At 43.2% G+C, this 22,593-nt stretch overlaps 1 protein-coding gene across 1 annotated transcript in view; it reads right to left on the bottom strand.

Annotated features, from left to right (window-relative positions):
* Positions 1-5,970: 5,970 nt before the first annotated feature.
* Positions 5,971-22,593, bottom strand: part of PTGFRN (prostaglandin F2 receptor inhibitor) — a 35,880-nt gene continuing 19,257 nt past the window's right edge. Inside the window, exons 7-9 of the mRNA XM_008936641.1 lie at positions 14,306-14,413; positions 7,492-7,797; positions 5,971-6,260 (exon numbers count right to left, since the gene is read on the bottom strand). Coding sequence (XP_008934889.1) covers positions 6,094-6,260; positions 7,492-7,797; positions 14,306-14,413 — 581 coding nt within the window. The 3' untranslated portion in view covers positions 5,971-6,093. The remainder of the gene's footprint in view (positions 6,261-7,491; positions 7,798-14,305; positions 14,414-22,593) is intronic.

Raw genomic sequence — 22,593 nt, 5'->3', positions numbered from 1 at the left:
AAGGTCAGGGACAGAAAGGAAGAGGATGTACTTCAACACTGAAGAGGACATTAGTACTACTGTGCTTGCATTCAGAACCTGCATTTGGCTGTAGCCGCATGCAGCTTTCCTATATCCAGGCAGATGCTAAGCAGCATAGCTATTTTCCCCACTGACCACAGCCCTAGCATCCCAGGTGCTGCACACCAAGTGTACACCCAGTGTCTTTGTAAGGCTGAGTCAGAATGGATGCAGTACCAGTCCTGTTGTCTCAGACACCTCCGTGGGTTCTCGGGTGCCCAGTAACTGGTACGTTCATGTTGCTGGAGGAGCTCTGGAGGCAGCCTCCCTTCTCTCTAGCCCCACCCTTTAAGAAATTTTTGGAAACTTAATATCTTTGAGACTGCCTTCCACTTGTTCAATATGCCAAATCACTGGTAGGATCATACAAACAAGGAACCAGAAGGCATGAGCCAGTTTAAGTTGACAACAAGAACCAGAACTTTATGTCCATCTATCTGCAGCTTCATTATTCACTTCTGAAGCCAGCAGAACCGTACTCGGACTAAGTCTGCGGTCTAGTCTGAGGCCCAGTACATGCTGGAGTTTACAAAGCATCATGTCATACTGACTTGCTTTCACAAAGTCTGGTTTGGAAAGTCCTGCCTTTCTACCCCCTTGGCAGAGGTGGAAGCAGACATGCACTTACACTTTTAGCACTCTGTGGAATGCAGCTCAGCTGCCAGGGAGAGAACAGCTTGTCTCTGCGGCAGCTCTTCAGAGGGACCTGGAAATCTGCAGAACCTGACTTCCTTAATAATCCAGGTATTCCCCTGGAGCTCTCAGTGTTGATCACCTGCTGGCTACAGCCCAATGCCGTTTTCCTCTGTCACGAGATGCCTGGCAAAGGGCTGTCCGACAGAAGCCTACCTGCTGTATTTGAGGTGTAGTTACCTCACACAAGAATGAGCAGGGGCTTTTTCTTCAGTTAGCAGGTCGTATAGCTTCAATCAGTTGCTAAAGGCTTTATTGAAAAACCTTATGCCCTGATACCTGCTGTGCAGACCTCAGCCCCCTGCAATCACAGACATGTAGAAGATGCCACTGAAAAGGCAAAGACACTCATTTTCTTGGAAGATATGCATGACGAGGCTTCACCTTCACATGACAAATAGAAGGCAGGTCTTCTAATGCACCCTACTTGACATCAGTCAGATTCAGCCCAGCGGAGGTTTTAGGACTGGCCCTGACCTGAGCTGGGCCGTCAGCCAAAGCCATCACGGCAACTAGGCTCTGTTGCAGAACAAGCACAGCCAAGCACATTGCCCGAGTCTGGTGCTATAGGAACAACTAAATTCAGCCTCTGTCACTAAAGTGCTTTTCAGATTGCCTCTATGCCAGTAAGCAGCTAGACACTTCTATGGGCAGGTAGATGAGCTGAACCTATGGCAGATAAAAGATGATGCTGGAGACTTGGTAACTCCCATCATTCACTGCAACACTCAGGCAGTTACTTATCCCCCTTCATCTCCAGACTTCAAGTTTCATCTTTCTTTTTTATAACAACATCCTAGCATGCTTATAAGAAAAGTATTAAGATCCAGGTCATCCCAGAGGGTGGGGGAGGCAAGAGGATTTCACAAAGCTAATCCAAACTTACCAGTAAGCTGTAACCCGCACAGCTAGAGGCCAATGATTGCTGTCCCAGAGGCATGCCACTCATTATTTGTGGCATCTACAGCTGTCAAAAGGCTCTGCTGAGGGATCAGAGATCATTTATGGCATTTCTCTGTCTCAGCTGATGGTCCCTGCCACCCCTTAAAAACATACAACTTGGTACCATCTCTCAGCTTTCCTGTAAGCATGCTCTACAGAGGACATCCTTCCATGCCAGCTGCCACAGCACCACCTGGAAAGAAGCCAAAAGGTACCCACTTTTCTCTCAACTGGCCTGTGCTGCAGCCGTCTTGGACAGAGCACACATCGTTTTGAACACAAACCCACCTTGCCCAAGTCTGTCTTAGCCTCCCACCCCCACTTCTGCCTCAAGCAACTTCTTGCTTAAAACCAAGTCTCCTCCTTGCTGTACTATCATGGTGTCCTTATATTGTTGCCGGGGAGAAAAAAAAAATCCCAATTTCAGCCATTGGCAAGGTAAGCAGCAAGTTTACTTCCAACACTACTGATTCTCCTACTGGTACCTTGGAAAATAAAAGCCTCAGGAAGGGTTCAAGAAACGCTCAGTATCTGTTGCCCAAGTTTTACAACAGACATTAAACCCATGCTCCTAACAGTGACTCCTGCCCTAGTAATCAAAAGAAAGCTCCTCCAGCAAAATGCTGACTTATAGTGGGGTAGAAACAGGGCAGACTCCCAAAAACATATGTTCCTCAATTCATCACACAACCGTAGGCAAATATTTAAAACTTACTGTAGAATAGGGCTCATGGTTATTTTACAGGGTAAACAGTGCTGGAAACCAGACTGTAGGGTTTGTATTTGACACCCTTGCCTCAACAGTAGCATTTGCATTCGTGCAGGGTACAAAGAAAGAACTGCCCACAGCTCGAACATCCAGACCCACAGCACAGACATAATCAAAAAGGCTCGTTCTTTATTTTAAACATAAAAAGAAACATTTTACACGGCATTATTAGAACTACTCAGTACCTGCATTCCAGAATTGTGCCAAACACTTTATTTTATAACTTTGGAATTAAAACAAAAGAAAGAAAATATCTTGCCCTTCTGCTATGTGATGTTCAAGCTTGTCCTGGATCAAAATTCCAAGTACCTGGAGAAATTTACCAGCTTAACCAGGAGATGTGGCAACGTGAACAGAGAAAGATCAACGTGAGCCCTTACGAGACTTTGACAATACCACAGGTTGCAGCAGGAGGATATGGATGCTTCCACTGCATCTCAGGCAGCTTACTCTTCTGACACTCTGCAGGTTTAATACACAACCAGATGCACACACACCTCCACTCACACAAACCCTGGTCATGTAGGAAATAGTAACAATAAAAACCATGAAAAGTGACTTTTTTTTGTTTGTTTGTTTTCATTAGAGACAAGACTCCCACTGTTTTTAAAAAAGGGGATAATACAAAATTGGCACAAGTAGAAGAAATCCTGGGGGGTAAGTCTAGCCCCTCAGCTTCTAGCCTTCCAACTACATCAAATACAGGGTGGAAGGGGATGCAGCACTGCCTTCCAAGGGGCTGGCAGCAGTATGAGCTAGTGGCAAACTTGCTTCACTTGGAATGACAAAAGTGGTTTTGTTACGGACTGTGAAGGAAGGTCAGCATAAGTTAAGGACGTAGGGACCTTTCACTAGAGAAGCATGGAGCCCTCCCTGATCAAAATAACCCTGAGTTTTTTTTCCAGCAGGGAGAAAGTGTGCTATGTTGTGTGCTTGGGCAGAGCTGGCAGTTCCCTGCTCATTCATTCCCTAATTATTGCATTACAGTCATGATCCTCTCTCCCTAAAACCTACCAACAGCACATACACAAGGAGTCAGTCTGCAAGGACAGAAAGCGTCTGATGCTGTGCTTCGAACTTCACCACCATTACCACCCTGCCCCAGATGCCCCAATGCCACAGGCCTCCCATGAAGAAAGCTGACTTTAAGACAGGAAAGAAGCTGCTAGATCAGCATGGGAAGGACAGCCAGTATCCCAAACATCAGATTAGTGTTTTGTAACATCCAAGGAAAAAGCAAGATTTCTGTACAGCAGACAGGAGAGGAAGAAAAATTCTTGATGTTAAAGTAGCAGATCTGAGTGAATCCTTTCTTCTACTCCCTTCCTTTGGAAAGCATCACTACAGATTTCTAGGCTTTCACAGCAGAAGCTAGAGATGGCTTCTGCCCTGCTCCTCAACAGAGGCAGCTACATCTGCCTGCAGCATAGGCCTTTTCAGAGCTCTTCCAGAAAAGAAAACATCAAGCCAGAAAGAAAAGTTGTTGTGAACATTCAGGCCAAAGTCTTCCAGATGTTTATAGGTTTAGAGTGCTCCAGTTTTGGAATACTACACGCAATGTCTTAAAGAGTCAAACAAGTTGCAAGCCCCAACTCTGGAAATCAAGTCCATTTTGAACATGTCTCACATTCAGCTTCCAAAAATCATTGGACACCTCTATGCATACAAATGCGACTGCACGCGGGAAGCAGAACAGTCTTCTAGAAAAAAATCTCATGTCAGCCTCAGAACAAAGGTCACAATACAAGGGGAAAAACAAAAACACACAAAGAAAACTTACTGCACCCCCCCAATTTTAAAATAGCTAGTGCTAAGTGCAAGGTCCCACAGACACTAGTGTGAACTGAAGCCTTCATAGCACAGATGATACACCTGCAGCTCCCCTGGAATGTGCAGTGGGATGAGCTGGTAGTGAAGCAGGTCACCTAGTACATAAACTAATGTCTAGACTGGCAACAGCACACCACAGGCACTACCTTCCACAGATGCTCTCCTTTAGCATCTTTTATCTTAAAGTCTGGAAAAGATCGAGTCCTGGCCTCAACTCTGTATTTCTCACCCTTCTTGTTGTCAAACAAAGTCAAACTCTGGCTGTGACATTAGATTGTGGCACAGTCCTACTTCCTTTTTTATACACAGTATCTTTATTCTAACTTTTATTGCTTAAAACACCAGCTGTGCTGGGAAGACAGAACTGCCTGTAACAGGAGCTGCTCCAAATCAGGAGCCAGGTCATTGTATGTGGAAGACCAAAGGAGGACTTCTATACTATAGCACCTAGGAATATTTCTCAAACCCATGGGGAAAACCCTGCTGCAGACCCACGTACAAGACCAAGACCACTGGAACCTGAAGGATTCTTGCTGCCCTCTTGGGATTGCTCCTATTCCCACCCGGAGCTGCACTTCAGCTACTGCAAATCTTAGGCTCTGCTCACAGGTTCAAGAGTTACCACTGAGCAACCGGCAGAAGCAGCACTGGAGTCTGGTCTATGCATTTAGTAATACACAGTTTACTCGCCTTCTCTAAAGGTGATCAGTTGGCCAACTGCAGACAGAGATCCATCTCTCTCTTTTTTTTTTTTTTTTTTTTTTTTTATACTCGTGAAGAAAAAGTCCCTTTTCTCTTTTTTTTTTTTTTTTTTTTTTTTTTTTTTTTAAGTCACATCATCACCAGTGGGGCAAGGTCTCCCACCTCTCTGTTGAGGCCAGCAGAAGGCTGAGCCTTTTCCCTAGACAACACATGCCCCCCTGCCACAAGCAGACAGGGTCTCAGGCACAAGTGAGCAGCTGTAGTAGGGAGAAAAGAAGGTGGAAGGGTGGGGAAAAAAAGTGGCCATAAGCAGACACCCAACAAATGCTTGTCTGAGGATTCACTCTTCAGGGTTACCAAGTTGTCCTCTATTAACCACAGCCAAGAGATCCAAGTACTGAAAATAAAATTAAAAAGAAAATCAAATAAAATATCTCAAAAATCTCCAGGCAAGTGATCTTTACGGCTTAAGCACAAACCCTTTGCAAGCCAGAGAAGAGAAGGCATGCCAATAAACCAATTCTTTGCTGTAACAGCCTCATGAGGCACCAGCAGAGGAACCATCTCTAGCCTTCAACCCAACACAGAGAAGTCTGCAAGATACCAAGGAGGAGAGAGAAAGAGAACAGAATGGTGTGATGGGTGTAGAAGGAAAAAGTAGATTGGTTATTACAACAGACATCTAACACTTCTACCAGTCCCTTCCCCACCCACCATCCTGACCATCATGATTTCATACAGGGATATTTTTTAAAAACCATGAGGGAGAAAAAAAAAATCCACCAAACAGAACAAAACAAACCAAAAAAATTAGTAAATTTTGTTACAGGGCCCTGCTGAAAGAAGGCTCAATAGTTTGCACATTAGAAGGACATGATTCCTATGCAGAAAGTGCTGTTGGAAAAGGAGAACTCTGAGTTGCTAAATATGGCCTGAATGCTCTCAGGTCATGATGTGTAACAAGGAGAAGCTTGAGGTCCAGGCTGAAATCAGAGAGGAAATACACTGTGTTGTCTGGGCCTGTGAGTGACTGTCTCAGCACAGCCCAAAAGCCCTAAGAGTCTCTCCCAAAATGCAAGTGTATCTGACTCCCACGCTCAGTCCATCTCCATTGACATTAGCCGGCGACGCTCTCGTCTTGTTTCCTGCACTTCCTTCTTACAACACCAACGGGAGCTGCAGTAGCCAATGAGGCAAGATAAGAGTCCAATGACAGTGGCCAGACCGATGCCAATCAACAGGGGATACTTGAAAGCATTCAGAACTGAAAGAGTAAGACAAAGTCATTAGATACCACTAAAAGTCTTGCCTAAAAAAGAAAATTCCACATTATTCAGTCATGGGCAGATGAACTATTTCAGAAGGAAATTAGACCGATTTTCCTTCTTGATTTCTGTCTTTTGGGGTTGGAAAATTGGTTTCTCTTACTGCACTCCCTCACCTCCTCACTCTAATTCTACCTCTACCGTTTCAAAACTGGAAGCACCAGAGAAGCTTCAGGATGGAGCTCTACTTCTATCGAAGTAGGGCTAGTTCCAAGAGGTATCTCATTACCTGTTCCTTTAAATAAAAGCCTTGCAAAGTTTGCCCATCAGAGGCAAACAGAGTGGCTGCACTCTTCGTAATATGTTTCTAAATTGCAAGGTGTAGTCCCTGTTATGCTTTGCTTGATTAGAACTACTCATACAGTATATTCATTGCCACTAAGCAATCCTATTTAATCTCCAGAACTGGTACCTAAACAAGAAATTCAATGTGAAAGCACCTACTGCTCAGTTAAAAGGCAGGATTAAGAACTGTAAGGAATCTGGAAAGTACAGTTATAATAGTTAACTGCACAGTAGAGACAACAAAAACTTCTGATTCCTTTCAAGTTTATGGAACTTCCCAATATGACCTATCCTGGAAATACTGATGAAAAAAAGCAACTAGTTCAGAACCCCTCCTGCATTAATTTCCCATTCTTAGCTACATACTGAATGCAGAATTTAGCACACAATTTGCTTCTCATGGAGCCTGGCAACACTTGCAACTCAGGTTGGAAAGCAGACAAGGCATTAAGTGCAGGAAGTAGAACATCCTGTGGTTATGAGAGGGAGGAAGGAGTCAGAGTTCTGACTTTTTGTTCTCAGCTTTGATATTAACCACAACATGACTCTACTTCAGCACAGCTCATCTACAAACCAAGGCTTCCTCCTGCAGGCAGCAGAAGGGTTAATACTTGGAGAGAACACTAATGGAAAGATGTCCCAGCTATGCAAAACATCACCAAGAGATGATCAGGAAAGAAAACGCTCTAGTCTTACGACTATGATCTGTTCAGGCCTACCAAGTCTACAGAATCTACAATCAGAAGTTGCAAACAATAGAAAAGGACAACAGAACCTAATGAGATGATCATAGGCACCTCTCAAGATAGTCATAGGGAATATTTGTCACAGAAAGACATACCACGGTGTTAAAAAAATAACATGTAACATGTTGCAATCTCTTACCATCCATCTTCACAGATAAAAAGATGGGTTTGGCTTTGATGTCAGGTTCCTGCTGCCATACACCAGTGGCAGATCTCACCCACGGGGTCACTACGCAGTAGTGGTTCCCAAAGTCATGGTCCTCACAGCCATGCACGCGGAGCCGGAATTCCAGCGGGCTGATTCTCTCCAGGCTGAGATCACTGCTCCCGTTTCTCCTGCTCTGTGTCACAATCCCCCTCCGGTCCAGCGAGGCCAGCAAGACGGGCTCTCTGTCCAGCGCGAAGGAGCGCACAGCAAACCAGGAGACATCAAAGGACATATCATCTGCATTTGGGGACAAATAATTTGCACATGTTGGTGAGCTCTAAGGAGGATTCAGTGCTACTTCTCAGCAGAAAGGCTAATCTGCAAGCAGCATAGCCAACGCTCGTCTGACAGTAGAAGAAAAAAGGAAAAGAAAAAAGAGTGCCCGGAACATGTCCTTTCTAGGCAGATCCAAGCTGTAACTGCAATGAAATGAACTGGCGGGTAGAATGTAGCTGCACAGAAAGGGTGACTTAGTACAAGGACAACAAAGTGGAGATTTTCTACTTTCCTGCCTTCTATTCTAAAATTTATATTTAATCTCTGATCTAAATTTTCACCAAGCAGGCCTACTGTCATAAGTTTTACTATTATGCTGAATCTACAGTGAAAAGAGAGGAAGTACTAAGCAGTACTAATTTGCTAGCAGAGAGTGATTTGCAATCACTGTCTTCATGCAGGGCCTACACAACCACATAGTCAGAAGGTTCTCTCCTGAACACTTCTTTCTCACATTTAGTCCGCCTAAATAAATACAGAGATTTTACACAAAGCACAAACTACCTACAAAAGTATAAAGCATTCAGGAGCAAAGCCTGACCACAATGCTTTTACTTTTTTTTTTTTTTTTCCCCAGAGCTGTGGGTTACTGTCACACATAATCAGGCATCGTGCCTTGTATGAGTTTCACCTCCTGAGAAGGTAGTGTATAAAATGCATTTGCAACACCTTCCACATTTAATATAACCAAGAGGTAGCCAGCATTCGTCAGCACATCTACCTCCTTCTAGGTTCATGCAAGATGCTATGGATCCCATTAGCAGACATCAGTCTTAGCCCCAATTAGGCTGATGTAGCCAAGTGTCTGCTTCAAAAATCACTGCTATTCTTCGCTGGCGTGAGACCAGCAACACCTGTCACAGAGTCTGGAACCTGGCATGACCTCGAGCACAGAGAGGAAAGCCTGCTCACTTGTTTCATCAACAGGTCTCCCTTCCTGGCACATCAGCAAACTGATGGGCACAAACTGGAAACAAGTTACTGTTTCTGTCCTGAGTTGGGTACTGAGGGAATGTGTGCACAGGGCTTATTAACCTTTTCACACGAAACAGAATGCCAGTGACTTTGGTGATGTATCAAACCTCCATTTGCTAGTATAGAGATCTCTGAAAAATACAGTATTAGCATCCTGAAATTTAAAACTGATTTTTTTTTTTTGTCTAACTGACTTTGCTCTTCTCTAAATTTTCATATTTGACCTCCAGGCTAATGGAAAAATTAAAGCCCTAAACATGACACCGTACTCAAATTCTTTGTAGATATAAATGAAGATGATTTTTAAGTGTCTATCAGGCCTCGATAACACTTAGGAAAGACAGGAAACCTAAAATAGTATTTTAAAGTGAAGTAAAGGAATACCTTCAGCTCTGCTACTTCATCATAGCATATAGCATCAGCTGGCCAGGTAGAACATTCCATTCCCCCTTAGGGCAGACAAAACTATACCCCAAACAGTGTGTACCTTTAATTCCTTTGTAAGATGCACTGGCTTTATACATATCTTCAAAAACAAAACAAAGAGATAAGAAAGCAGATGTTACTATCAGAGATGCTGGCTGACCAAAATGTTTTGGGATAGCGGCCAATATCCTGCCCTGCCTGCCATGTCCAGGTGCTCCGGGTGACAACACAGAACCTCAAGAGAGTACCTTGTCTGTTCTGCAGCCCTACAGCAGGAGCAGGGTCTCCTAGTCCTACACATGGGGATCAGCATAGGCCACACAGACCAGCAGCCCCTTGCCTATCATGCTACAAATACGACTATTAGTTACTTAGCACAGCACTCTGTCTGCTTCCCTTGAAAACAAAGTTAATAGAAGTTACCATAAACACACATTCCATTAACAGGACTAAACTTTGTCCTCTGCCTTGTGTACTCCTCCAGCTGTCTGTGAGAAACAGGGCCTCTGCTGGAGAGAGCTCTGCTTCTATAAACCACTCTTGGTCCCTGCTGCCTGTTTATGCTTAATATGGTAACAGCACTAGTCCACAGGCAGTCATGTTGGGAGCAACCAATTCCTTCCAAAGATGATCAAGACTGCTCCACTAGCTCCTGTGTTTCCAGGTACCACAGAAGCAGATGGACACATTCCAGGCTAAGTCCAACTACGCTGAACACATAGTTGCACTTGCTAAAAAATGGTTAAACAATAAATTCAGATTTTAAAACCTAGCCTTCTGATTCTCAGGCAACTTGCTACCTTTGAAGAAGTCCTTTTCAGTCTCAGTTAAATTGAGGTTCCCTTCCTTCTATATACAAAGATGAGTGCAGGCACTTGCTGTCATTCTGAAATAGCTGAATCTATCTTCTGTAATTACAACATGGGACAACAGTATTATGCCAACATATTTTATTAGTCAGCATACACAGTGTGCAATTAGTGACTCACTACAGACAGTCACAGGGAAGATTTGACTAAGACTCTTTATCAACTATCCTCCTTGAAGCAGTCTAATACAGCAAAGTCATTTGATTCATTTCTATGTACCTGTTTTTCAGGCAATAAAAACATAGGAAAATTTAACAAAGCCAGGATATAAATCAGGTGCTCTCTAAAGGTCAGCAAACATGCCTAGTAGCACCGAAGTGCTAATAAATATGTAGTTTTACTGACATAAAACAGGTCATACTCTAGACTTCCCAAAAGCATCTGTACCATTCCACACACCTTGCATCAATGTTGACAAGCTACTCACACAATCTTTGTCCTCAGTCTACAAAAAACCAAAACAAACCGCAAGAACCACACTTACAATACTAGAAGGGTTTCTAAACTAAACTAAAAAGGTTTCTTTCACTGGTTCCTTCCGTGCACCACAATGTTTTAAGTAGCTTGGGACACCTGGATGAGGTATCCCATATCAGAGGAAAGTGTAACACCTCAGTACCAAGCTCAGAAGGCCATCAATGCCCTCAGTGCCCCCAGGTCATTAAAGTCAGCTACTTTCATAAAGGAACATAAAGCACTGGGAGCTGGACAATTCAGAGGTCTGAGAGCAGAGAAGTGCTATGCTTCCTCTCCTCAGCTAGTGAGGGTCATCAACATGTAAAGCACATCTTTATGCACATTTCAATTTGACACACAGGACTAAGCTGTCTGGGTCTTAGCTGCTTCCTTGGCCAATCACTCCTCAAAAAAACAGGGAATACTATTTCTAGACCAGCTCTTAGGAACTGTACACTTCCACTGGTTAGAATGGAGCTCTCTCAGCATCTTGTTACAGTGCTGAATCACAATTTTGAGACCCTTTTTGTTTACTACATTTAAATGAGGTTGAATAGGGCTTCCTAGAGAGCTGAGCAAACCACTTCAAGCCATACAAGAGGTAAACAAGCTGGTTTTGTTAAATTCTCCAGAGTGCCCACTGGGTCTGTCTGGAGCAGATAAAAAAAAAAAAAAAAAAAAAAATCAATCTCCTTTCAGGCATAGTAATACTTTTAAATCCCTAAGCACACAGCCCAAGAAAGGGTGATCTGAGAAGTCTAGAGAGATCATTTGTGAAAATGTGTATTCAACAGAAATATCAGAAGCCGCTTTTATATCTTCAGGGCACAGAAGAACTACTATTCCCCCTTGACACACATATACTCCCTTCATATCAATTCAAAACACCAAGCACAGCTGCCAAGCCAGAGAAGCACTTCTTTAGATGGAGCAGTTGCTGCCATGTACCGAGCTTTGTAATACACACTCCATTTCAGAAGGGTCTCAAAGAAGCAGAAGAAATTAAAGCACGCAGCAAGTCATGCCAAAACCTCTTCCACCCTTTTGAAAATTTCCCACAGGGTGTGTACACACGAACACACACACAGAGTACTATGAACTGCCTCTACCAGACAAGGTAGAGACAATTACCCATAAGTAATGCTTCTAGAAACAAATGGATTGATCTAACTGAAACAAAGAAAGGCACTTCCAAGGAGCTAAGGAGAAATTAAATGACCAATGACCTTTGTAAGTACTTTATTCTTCTGAGTGTGCAAAGAAAGAGGGGAAGAAGTGGCACCTGACACCTCAGCTTATTACAGGAAGCATACATATTAATCCACATGCACGCTTGCAAAGCTGAGTGTCTGTGTGCCCAAGAGCAGAGCTGGCTGAGTTGCCAAGTGTGTTCAAAATGTTTTGGATGTGCATTTAACAAGATATCCTGTGAAATGCCCTGATCCTTCTTTGTTCACAAGAGGGCCCAAAACAGTCCTGCAGCAGGTTGACACCAGAAGAGCAGATGGCCTTTGAAAGCCACCATGCCCCTCAAAAGAGAGTCAAATGTGATTGCTCTGCTGTCCGTTCTCATCACTTTCCCAAATGCAACGACCATGTTTGTACTAGTGTCATCTCTTTTCTTCTGGGAGATGGTGGCAACTCTTGCTCTGTTCATCTGATTACTTGGTCTAAGCTTTCCCTAACAACATGCCTCATTTCCCCACTAAGTTTAAACAGCCTTTTGATTTTCAGTCTGTCTAATATTTGGCACTCATTTGAAAAGCAAGTTCTCCAATCCAGTTGTGAATTTAATTGTGATACTGACTCAGCATAGAGACATATCAGAGATGGGACACAGGAATGAGGGCACTACTGAGCAACTAAATCTTTGTTATCATGTGAGCCCTTAAGGCCCTTCTTCACCTAATCTGCTCTGTTATCTCACTGCTCTAGTCCCCTCCATCTCTTGCAGCCAAGACAGAAGACTGACAAGGGAAGTCTGCACACCCTACAGCTGTTGCATACATTCCAGCTGTTCCCTGCATCTCTTCTGCCAGTCTCATCCAGAGGACCAGCAAGGACTGGAGAGAGGCCAGCTTCTCAGGGCCACATTAAAGGTCCTGATGGGCTTTCTCCACTTAACATGGCTGGTTAGGCCTGAAATCCTGCTCATTCAGCAACTGGAGCCTCAGAGCATGTAAGGTTCCCCTCAAAACCGGCCACAACATCACACTTTACTCCATTCCTAGAGTATCTGTTGTCTGTGCCTCATCTTCCCCATTACAGACTCAAAAAAAAATCCAGAACCATCATAAAACAAACAAACAAACAAAAAAAAACAAAGCAGAGGGAGAGATCTGCCATCTTCAAGAAGACATTACCCAGCTATGGAACAGATTACATTCAAAACTCAGCACTGGTTGCTCATGACCACTAGAAACAGCATCAGGCATCATCTATCAATTCAACAGATATTCACAAACTCTTAGGAAGCTGTCCAGTTAAAACTTAACAGTGCCTGTGAGCAGCTCCTCGAAGAGGACCCCTTTTTTCTTCAATCCCTTTGATTATCCTTATCTTGTTAGTGCTTCTCCCAGTCTCAAGCTACCAACACACAAAAAGCCATCATGAACCCAACTGCAGCGAAGCACTGACAGGAGAACATTACCCTTACTTTGTGGCCTCTTTTGAAGTTTTGAGTGAGTCACGGATGCTGAGGCCTCTTTCACAAGGCAACCCTTGTGAAAGGAAGCCAGCTGCTCCGGGTGCTGCCTTGCAACAAGAGCTTGGGCACACCTCAACTTGGAAGAGGCTTACTGCTGAGCAGAAACCACAGGACAGACCAAGATACACATACAGGCATATGTTGCTGCTACTGTGTCTACTATCCCTGGCTATAAATTTTTTGACAGCAATGAAGTTTACTCAGCTTTTCCTCCCTACCAAGATTTTCAATAACACATACAGACTTTTTCATTTTTTCACAGGCAGCACACAACTGTAATCTATCAAATTGCTTCTCCACTGCACTCAGATTTAATGTAGAACAGACATCTCAGAATTTCAAAGTGATGGGCCTTTACTAAGCTTAGTACTTCATCTCATCAGCTACTGCATTGGAAGTAACATCTTCTGCACAGCACCTCTTTTGTAGTGGCTTACACGTAGACTTCTAAGTTTTGCAAGAATTGTGACAACTTTATATTTAAGTATATACTTTAATATTTACATACATATCTATAGATTTAAAATACATTTTTATATTCATAGAGAAAGAAAGATTGATTTAAAAGCAAACTCACTCCAAATCCAAATCGTGGTTATCAATAACCAGTTATTCTCACAGTATTTTGATGAAAAGCAGCTCAAGGCAATGCTTGGCAGGCAGCTAGGTTTTAAGCAATTGTCTAATTTTCTCCTAACAGGTTTTGCCAGCGGACCTCCTTTCCAATTAAAGGAAACATGAAGAGTTTTATCTAGTGGTTGCATGCTGAGATGGCCAGCACTGCGATCAGTTGGTACAGACAGCACAGGGAGGGTTAGCAGCAAGAACACTTTTTTCCCCTCCCCTTGGAATGTGAAACAAAAGACCTTATTTTAAATTTGGCTGTATAAAGCAAGCACGTTTTTACCTAGTTCCATAGGATTTTCAATGTTGTTCTCAATTCTCCAGCCTCACTCAGAGGGCAGAGGGTTGTAACTCATGGTATTATTCTGCCTAGTGAAGACAAGTTACAAGTAAAATAATTTTGACAAAATACCTGGCTCAAGTGCCATTCCTTCCATTGTGACGATACACAGCAAATCTGCCAGTTCACCCTGGTAAATCGTTGGGCTGTCAGAATGCACCGAGACATTAAACACAGGACCTAGAAAAAAGTAACCACAATTATTCATGAGAGGCTTTTCTTCAGTGTCCAAAATCTTTCTTGCATGTTTCTGAAGTATGTGCTGCTGGTTTGTGGAGACAAAGATCTGAAGTAGGGATAACCAATCATGTAAGTTTTTGCAAAATAGTTACCCATATTTAGCCATTAATTCCTGCACTAAGACAAAGTACCCAAACTGCCAGATCCGTCACCCAATGCACAGGATGCCTCCCAAGTCTGCGTTCTACTGTCCTGCACAAAAGGAGCTGGTCTACCACTGGTGACTCCTCTAAAAGCACAAGAGTTTAGGTCTTCAGGGTAATCCAGCATGGAGCTTTTTGGCTGAGATTGTCATTATGAATTCAAATTAGAACAAACCAATATTTTAGCAATACAGATGGTTCTGATACGGAACAGAAACATAGACAATATAAGAAGTGCATCTGGTAACAATTTTCTGTGGGTTTTCCTTCGGGCTCTTGCCACAGATAGCTTCTTCTGTAGAATATGTCTCAAAGCCCAATGGTACAGTAACACCTTCAGATGAAAAGTGGTGATGTTATTGATGAAAACCATTAGGCTATTATGAAATGCTCAGACACCATGACAACATGTGGTGTTTGACTTTTAGGCTATATAAGCTAAAACGCAAGACTTTCCCAAATTGACAACCACCTCTCTGGTGCAAAATTAACAAAATGACAACTCTCAGATATGCCAATGTTGCTAATACTCTCTCTCTCTCTCTCTCTCTCTCTTTCACAGGGCAGAAACTGAAGAACGTGTCAAAACACCCTTAATGATTTCTGTACTAAACAAGGTAAAGGAAATGAGTAAGAGGAAAACTGATGTGAATGGTGGCCTCCAGGATGGCTTTGGGAGAAGGATCCAGGGAACCCAAGAAGGCCCCTGGAACTCAGATTAAGGAGTAACCCTTTTTATCCTCCCTGGACGCCATTAGCTGCTATTGTTACCTGGTTTGGCTACCTCTGGGAGAGCAGCAGCAGCAAAAAGCACAGAAAGGTGGTTTGGGAGGGAAGAAAAGCTGCTGTAAGATTTGCCCTCCTCCACTCTCACATGCTACTGTTTTAGTACAGGGACTGTAAATTTCAAATTCACTGAAGATCAGTGGCAAACAATGGTTTTGATGAAGAACATTTAAGGAAAACATCCAAGACAACCTATTCCTTGTCGTCTCAACAGATTTCTGTGGAAAGCTACACCAACAACTCATGACACTGCACACACTTAACACATTACTTACAAACTGAGGTTCTGGAAAGAATTTTGGATGTGTTGTGAAGCTAGTGCTGTCATTTTTGGTGAAACTACTCTAGATTATAAGGGCCTGGCTAGTTTTGGTCAGCAGAAATTACACACCACACTAAGAAATGAATTCCAGTTACAATGCAGTAACTACTTCTGTGACTTCCAAAATTCTTCCCATAATTTCCACTGGGCACAATGTGCTGCTCTTCATTGTACCATAAATTTCTTACAGCACTCTTCTCTGCCCCAGAAACAGCTGTACTTTGTACACAAGGGCAGCACGTAGATACATAGTCCCAGACGTATGTACCCTTTTTGACACTAGAAGTCCTATCTATTAAAAATTAAGATTGCAAGTTACCCCACCAAGCAAGGAAAAAGAGTGGTAGAAATGCAACAGAGGCTACATGTGGACTACCAGCTGAGACCCTAGGCTTATGCTAGAACATGTTTAAGGAAATAAGAGACCCAGAACTCTTTGACATTCAACTGTTCAGGTCATGACTTCACTGCAGTGAGGTAGTCACTTCAATGAACCTGAGCAGGCTGCAGCCTTAACCCAAGCACAGCATGATAGGATTTTTTTTTTAGGGAAACAGAGAGAGACTAATCTGATTGTTTCCTCAGACTCTATCCAAACTCTATGTGAATTCAACTTGTTTCCTGACATTGACATGCACCCCCCAACCATATTCCCCTTTCAGTCTATTTGATTATTCATCTTTCAAATGAAACAAGATATTTTCCACCATTTTCTTTGGAGCTGTACAGACAGAAGTTTAAGGCTCTAGAGGACTAAAGGCACCATGGACCAGGACGCTCCAGCCAGTTGTAACCAGAGAAGTCTCAAGCTGTGTGTGAGCTGTCACAGCAACAGAAACAAAGAGACTGTCAAAGTCTGCCAGGAACAACCCTGCATTTCCTAGCACGTACCCTCTGCTGCACTTATCAAAGGCAAAACAGCACTGTAATATTCCTGCTACTGTCTATAGCCCAGGGTCTGTCCTAAGTCCCAGTAGTGAGTGAGGTGACATCTTGTCAGGAGTATGGGACATGCTCTGCTCCATTAAACAGGCTCTGTCCTGGCTAGATGCTGGCAGGGACTGGAGCAAGGGAGATGACCTGCATGATCTCAGCTTTGTCAGGCTAAGGACGGGATGCTTTAACCCTGTCCAGCAGGGTCAACAAGGGAATACAGAGGGTAGAGGCAGAACTTCTCAGGCCTTATTTCTAGGTTGAAAGTACAGGCCTCTACTGCATTTGACAGACTCTGGCTTCAGACCCTGGCATGCCAACAAATCACTAATACAAAGAGTGGAGCCTGAGCACTCCTAGACATTGAATGTCATGAGGGTAAAAGCTTGTTTGGTCACTCAGCCAGGAAAGGCCATGTATCGTGATAGTGCAGCACGCCCAACACATTCTTCTTCAGTTCTGGGTCACCAAGAGCACATCTCTACCCTGCCTCCCACATGAAGAGTCAAAGCTTCCTGGGCAGTAAGAAGGCTGCTAGGCAGCAGCTGCTCTGTCACTTCATGATCATAATTCCCCTTGGTAAGCCACATGCAATTATTTCTCTTCGGTTATTTCCCAACCAGGGTACATCTGCAAATTCCCATCTGTACCTCCAGGGAGAAATCAGCATCCGGTGTTAGAACTGGATTTCAACAGAGTGAAGAGATGTGTCAGGGGTTGTTCTCTTCTCTCCAGATGAAGAAGCAAAACAATGATCTCTTCTTTTTTTTTAAACCCAAGCAAGCTTCATTACAGTGAAAGCTTATTAGTTTAGTTTTGAAAACTGTGTGGCTGCAACCTTCTAAGAGAAACATCTTTCTTCTTTGGAAATATCTCAGGCCTTCTGCTCACATGCCCCATGCCCCAGGCCTCAGGCTGCCCTCAGACATGAAAGGAAATAAATCCATCTTCATAATTTGTTGGTTTCTCCCCCCTACAAAATCTGAAGAGGCACGAGGCTGTTTACAAGAGAAACCTGTTAGGTCTGAGCTGGATCAAAAAGACCATTTAACCCCCTACCCTCCACCATAAGGTACACTTCAGTCAGAGTTGTAATCACTACACAGCCTTGGAAAGATTCACAGGAGCTGATGACATGACTCTAATCACTTATTAAAAGATATCTGCATGCCACCCTTCTCTGTAGAAGGGTTCTGGCCTTGGTTTTGTTTGGTTTTATTCTAAAACCCACAACTGACTAGGGCTTTTAAGTTGATTATAACTTGCCTGATTTATGTCCCCAGCTTAAACAACTTGGGCTTCAGCTGAAACTGTCTGGCAACATGATGAGAGAAGCAGGAACAAACACCATGCCAATCTCAAAAAAAAAGTAACCAGTTTGTTAGCAGGTTACAAGCAAAAGTATCACCTTATGTAACTAGACATTTGCTTTACTGCAGGCCTAAGAAAAGCATGTGGGCAAAAAACAGCACCAAACACAGTCTGTTTCCAGACACATTTTCAGGTCTCCTGAGAACCTCAAGAGGTCACAAATGTGCCACAAAACTGAGGTTAGAAGTTTATTAGCACAGATCTAGAAATGCTTACAGGAAAAAAAAAAACAAAACAAAACAAACAAACAAAACCAAACAGGTTCCAGGATCAGGACCCATTTGGTGGAATTACAGCTGAATGCCCCCTTTTATGGAAGATCTCATTTCTCAAAGGATGAAGGAAGCTCCACAGTCTGAGTCCTATAGTGATATAGTTTTCAGCTAAATAGTGTACTAAAAATTCTTCCACATACATAAATGATAGAAAAAAGTGTTTGTAATATGCACCAAATTTGGGTTATTACTTCATGCTCAACCAGATTCACACTGAGCTGGCTGCAGGGCAGGAAGGTGGAGTTCAAGTTTGAGTTAATTTACTTAGCTTAAGGATTTACATATTGGAGAAAAGTAAAATATCCTGAGCCCCATTTACCTGATGTCCCACCATTCTCCCACCTTTCCTTCCCTGCTCAGTAATCCAAACAACTCAAAGGTGCAAGAAGAAGAAGGGGGAAAAGGAGGGAGAACAACCAAAAGCCAGTGAGCACCTAGGTTTACAAACGAAGAGATCCTAATTATTTAGGTCCTAAGTGACATTTTGGTCTTTTCTATATTATTTTAGCCAGTATTTCTCTGCAAAAATAAAGGTGAATTCTCCCCACAGACCTGAGTTACCTTTATTTGCCAGACAAGTAAAGCAGAGCAGAGAAAGGTCAAGTAACCTGACTGATACCAGAGATCCAGAGCAGGCTGTTTCACCCAAGAAGCCTGCGCCTGGCCCATTACCCAGCAAGGAGGCAGCAACCCCTGCGTGCAGATTCTCTACTTGCCATCTACCAGCACCACAGACCACAAAGGGGAAAAAAAGCCTGATGTAACCGACAAGTTCTCTCTCTTCTAAAAGATCACTCATATCTGCCAGGGCATCAAATCAGTCACTCTTGAACTGAGAATCCCATAACCTGCCTTTCTCCAGATAATGAGCTTCATCCACACTATTCCAGCTCCCTGCTTGCTCCCTGCTTCTTCATGGAGCTGTTCTCTAACAAGTTTTACCCCAAGCCTCATAATAGCTCTTACTGGAAGAAGTGCCCAGTAGTTTAGTGTGTGGTTCCTACTTCCAGCTACAAATCAATGCACACAGGCACAAAGGCACACAACGACAAAGGACGGTCCTCTGAAAAACCCCAGCCTCTCTTGCCAAAGAGTTTCTGCTGTATTGCTCTTCATTCAATTCCATGATTAAGGTTTCGTTAACAGTCTTTCTATTCTCCTTTCCTGAAACTGAGTATCTCTCAGGGTCATTGCAGGGCATCATTTCATTTTAATTGCAAGTTCAACATCAATACTCAGCTCATATTTCAGCAGCTCTCCGTTTATCTCAGCTTCTTCTAAAGTGAATGATAATACATTGCTGTGCAATGAGCTCACATGCAGACATAATCCAGAGTTGAAGATTTCATCAAGATGCTTCCCTTCAAGTACTCTTTTATTTCTGCCTCTCCAGAGCTTTTTGCCCTGTGCTGAATAAAACAGGGGGAAGCCAGCTCAGAGCACAGCCAAGCTCCAAACAGTTCTCTCATAACATACTTCTCAATATGAGATTAAAAGCTTCCTTCTCCCTGCTTCCCTCAAGGGAAAAGAAAACAAGTCACTTCTGTGGAACTCCCTGTGAGTGTATAGTGGGCAAAGACACTCTAAACACTAATCTGGTGGGTTTGGAGTAAAAGGGATAGAAAAATCAAAGGAAAAATGCCAAAGGCAAATTTATGATGCCAGAATAAACCAGGTGGGTTTCACAGAGACCAGGTGCTTCAGTATTTAAAAAAAAAAAAAAAAAAAAAAAACCCAACACCACCACAGCTGCAGGCCAGCTGGAGCCATTTGAACCAGATACCTGTACACAGACCTGCATCAGATAAGCACTCTGACCTGGAACAAGTTCACAGCTCTTTGATTTCCACCTTTTCTGTCCAGCTCAGCTAAGGCTGAGGGTGAAGGGGAGCATGAAAAAAAGACAGCCTGTTTCATGTGCTGCTCAGCCCTTACAGTGCAAAGACACTGCCACTGGAGCAACACCTGGTGACCAGAAGACGTGAGAGATTTCACTGTAGGTAGGATCACAAGTCTTACGAGATGCTGTCTTGATACTCTATCTTCAGAAGAACAGCAAGGAACAAAGACAGGTGTGTTCCAGGCTGAAAGAAAGGATACATATATCACCCAAGAGCTCAGTTTGAGTTTCAGCAGAAGTGGTACAATGAAATTAAGAGAGAATTTCAAGACAAGCACTGCCGCTCTCATCCCTCTCATTACTGGGCAACCTTTGAAAAAGATGGCAAAACCTCTGTTCTAGACTGGGAAAACCAAAACGAAGCACTGCAGAATATTAAAAATCTTTATACGGGACAGCTTCTCCCAGCTCCCCAAACAACCTTAGTTTACTTACAGCTACTGGACATACAGCAGGCATTCATTTCATAAAATTAGTCCAGTGGTCCATGTTGTTCATAAGGCCAGACCAGAGAATTCATAAAATCCTCTCTAGTCTTAAAATATATCCAGCAGAGAACAATCTGCCATTGATTGAATCTTTGAAAACTAATGACCTACTATGCTCCGCCTCACCACCACCACCCCACGACTTCCAGTTTATATAATTCAATGGACAAAACCCACATTTCATTTTTTAGTTCATGAAGATTCAAGCAAATGCCTTTACATCAACATTTCAGATTTATGAACCAAGTGGAATAAATACGTCCCTCTGCAACAGCAAGTGGAGACAGAAGAGAAAAGGTCTCTGCTTGCAGCCAGCAAGTTTTGCCTTGAATGGAAAGAATCTGAGCATACACTTTCCACAGATGTTCATGGAAAAACATTTCAGAGCACTGCCACATTTCAAGCCTATTGTGGGAGGAAACACTGAAGTTTCATGTGCACACTCCCCAGCTCATATATAAAAAGCTTACAGGCCTCCTGCCATTCAGATAGATCACATTGCACAACATGTATGCACACTGAGAACTCCTCCTTGAAACATCACTCAACTCAGAGTCAAACTGGAGGGAAGAGTTTCCAATCTTACCAAGTCTCCAAACCCCTAGCAAACAGGAAATCAATAAAAACAACTGAGAAAGAAATTCCTCCTATCACTAAAACCTTCATATAAAGGCTGTTAAGGGCTTCACTCTGTTGAAAATGCTGCTCCTGTATTGATCACCTCCCCATTTCATCCATTATGGTGCAAGCTGAAAACGCTGCTGAAGTCCAAGCCTTCAAAGTACGGAGGAGATTGAAAGACTCTGTTTTTCAAAATTATACTTCCTTATTATATCCTCTCTACCTGCCAGTTAAAATGTCTTTGTTACCCTTTTAAGAACCGCAGAAGTCAGTGCAATTGACTCATTAACAGCTTTCCTATCAGGGACAAAACACGCTCAAACTACTCATCACACCCCACCCTCCCTTTAACTCAGGATTTAGCAGAAATGTGCTCCCCAGTTTTCACAGTTGGCTGAAGAGCTGCATGCCCCTGCTTCTTCTGACTCTTTCCTATGAGTATCTTCCGTCCAACTTCAGGAAGCCTCTCATTCTCCCCAGAAACCACTAGCTACCTCAGCAGTTCTGCCTTTCACGGTTCCCATTAGGAAAATCTGGCACCAGCTTTTTTTTTCTGAAGAAGAAGTTTGACAGCTGCCTGTTCCACAGGATGGAAGACAAGGGTGTGATATCTGAGCTGTTTTTATAGCTGTTCCACATCTTTGTCATTTACCTCAGGCTCAGTTTGCAGCAAAGACAGTACACTTCAGCAAACAAACCACAGTAACACAGCCACAAAACATCCTGTCTTGTATACCCAATTCCAAATAATTTTCCAAATAATAATTCCACAGTTAGTCCATTCTAACTGTGCTCATCACAAGTCCTCCTCATACCCTGAGGTGAGTGTCCAGCAATGATATCCAAGTAACAACTGAAGGACACAAAGTTCATCCATCAACTGAAGAAAGGAAGGTCTTCCAAGCTAGATTTTGCTAGATGCCAAGATTATTTAAGGAAACAGCTCTCCACTAAATTGTGCCCGGGATCTCATTTCTCTCTTCATTCTTTTGCAAAGTATGAAAGGCTGACAGGGCTTCAGGACCATCCCTCCTTCTGCTCCAGGCCTGCTACTGGAATTCACACATTCCCAGGGCAGTTCTACAGGCTGCCTCCCTTTCTTCACTCCACGCTCCAGAAATCCTATCTTGGTGAAGAGGCTTGGAGTACAGTGACATCAAAAAGAAGTCAAGACTGCAACATGCACATTTCCCTCCCTTGCATAGCTTACAGGTTTTCCTCTGAACCATGGATATTATTAGCATCCCACCACACTTTCTGGATAGGAGTTCAAAGTGACAC

Source organism: Merops nubicus, unplaced genomic scaffold (genome assembly GCF_000691845.1).
Source record: "Merops nubicus isolate BGI_N331 unplaced genomic scaffold, ASM69184v1 scaffold19393, whole genome shotgun sequence".
NCBI classification, from domain to species: domain Eukaryota; kingdom Metazoa; phylum Chordata; class Aves; order Coraciiformes; family Meropidae; genus Merops; species Merops nubicus.
This window is presented reverse-complemented; position numbering and strand designations above follow the sequence as displayed.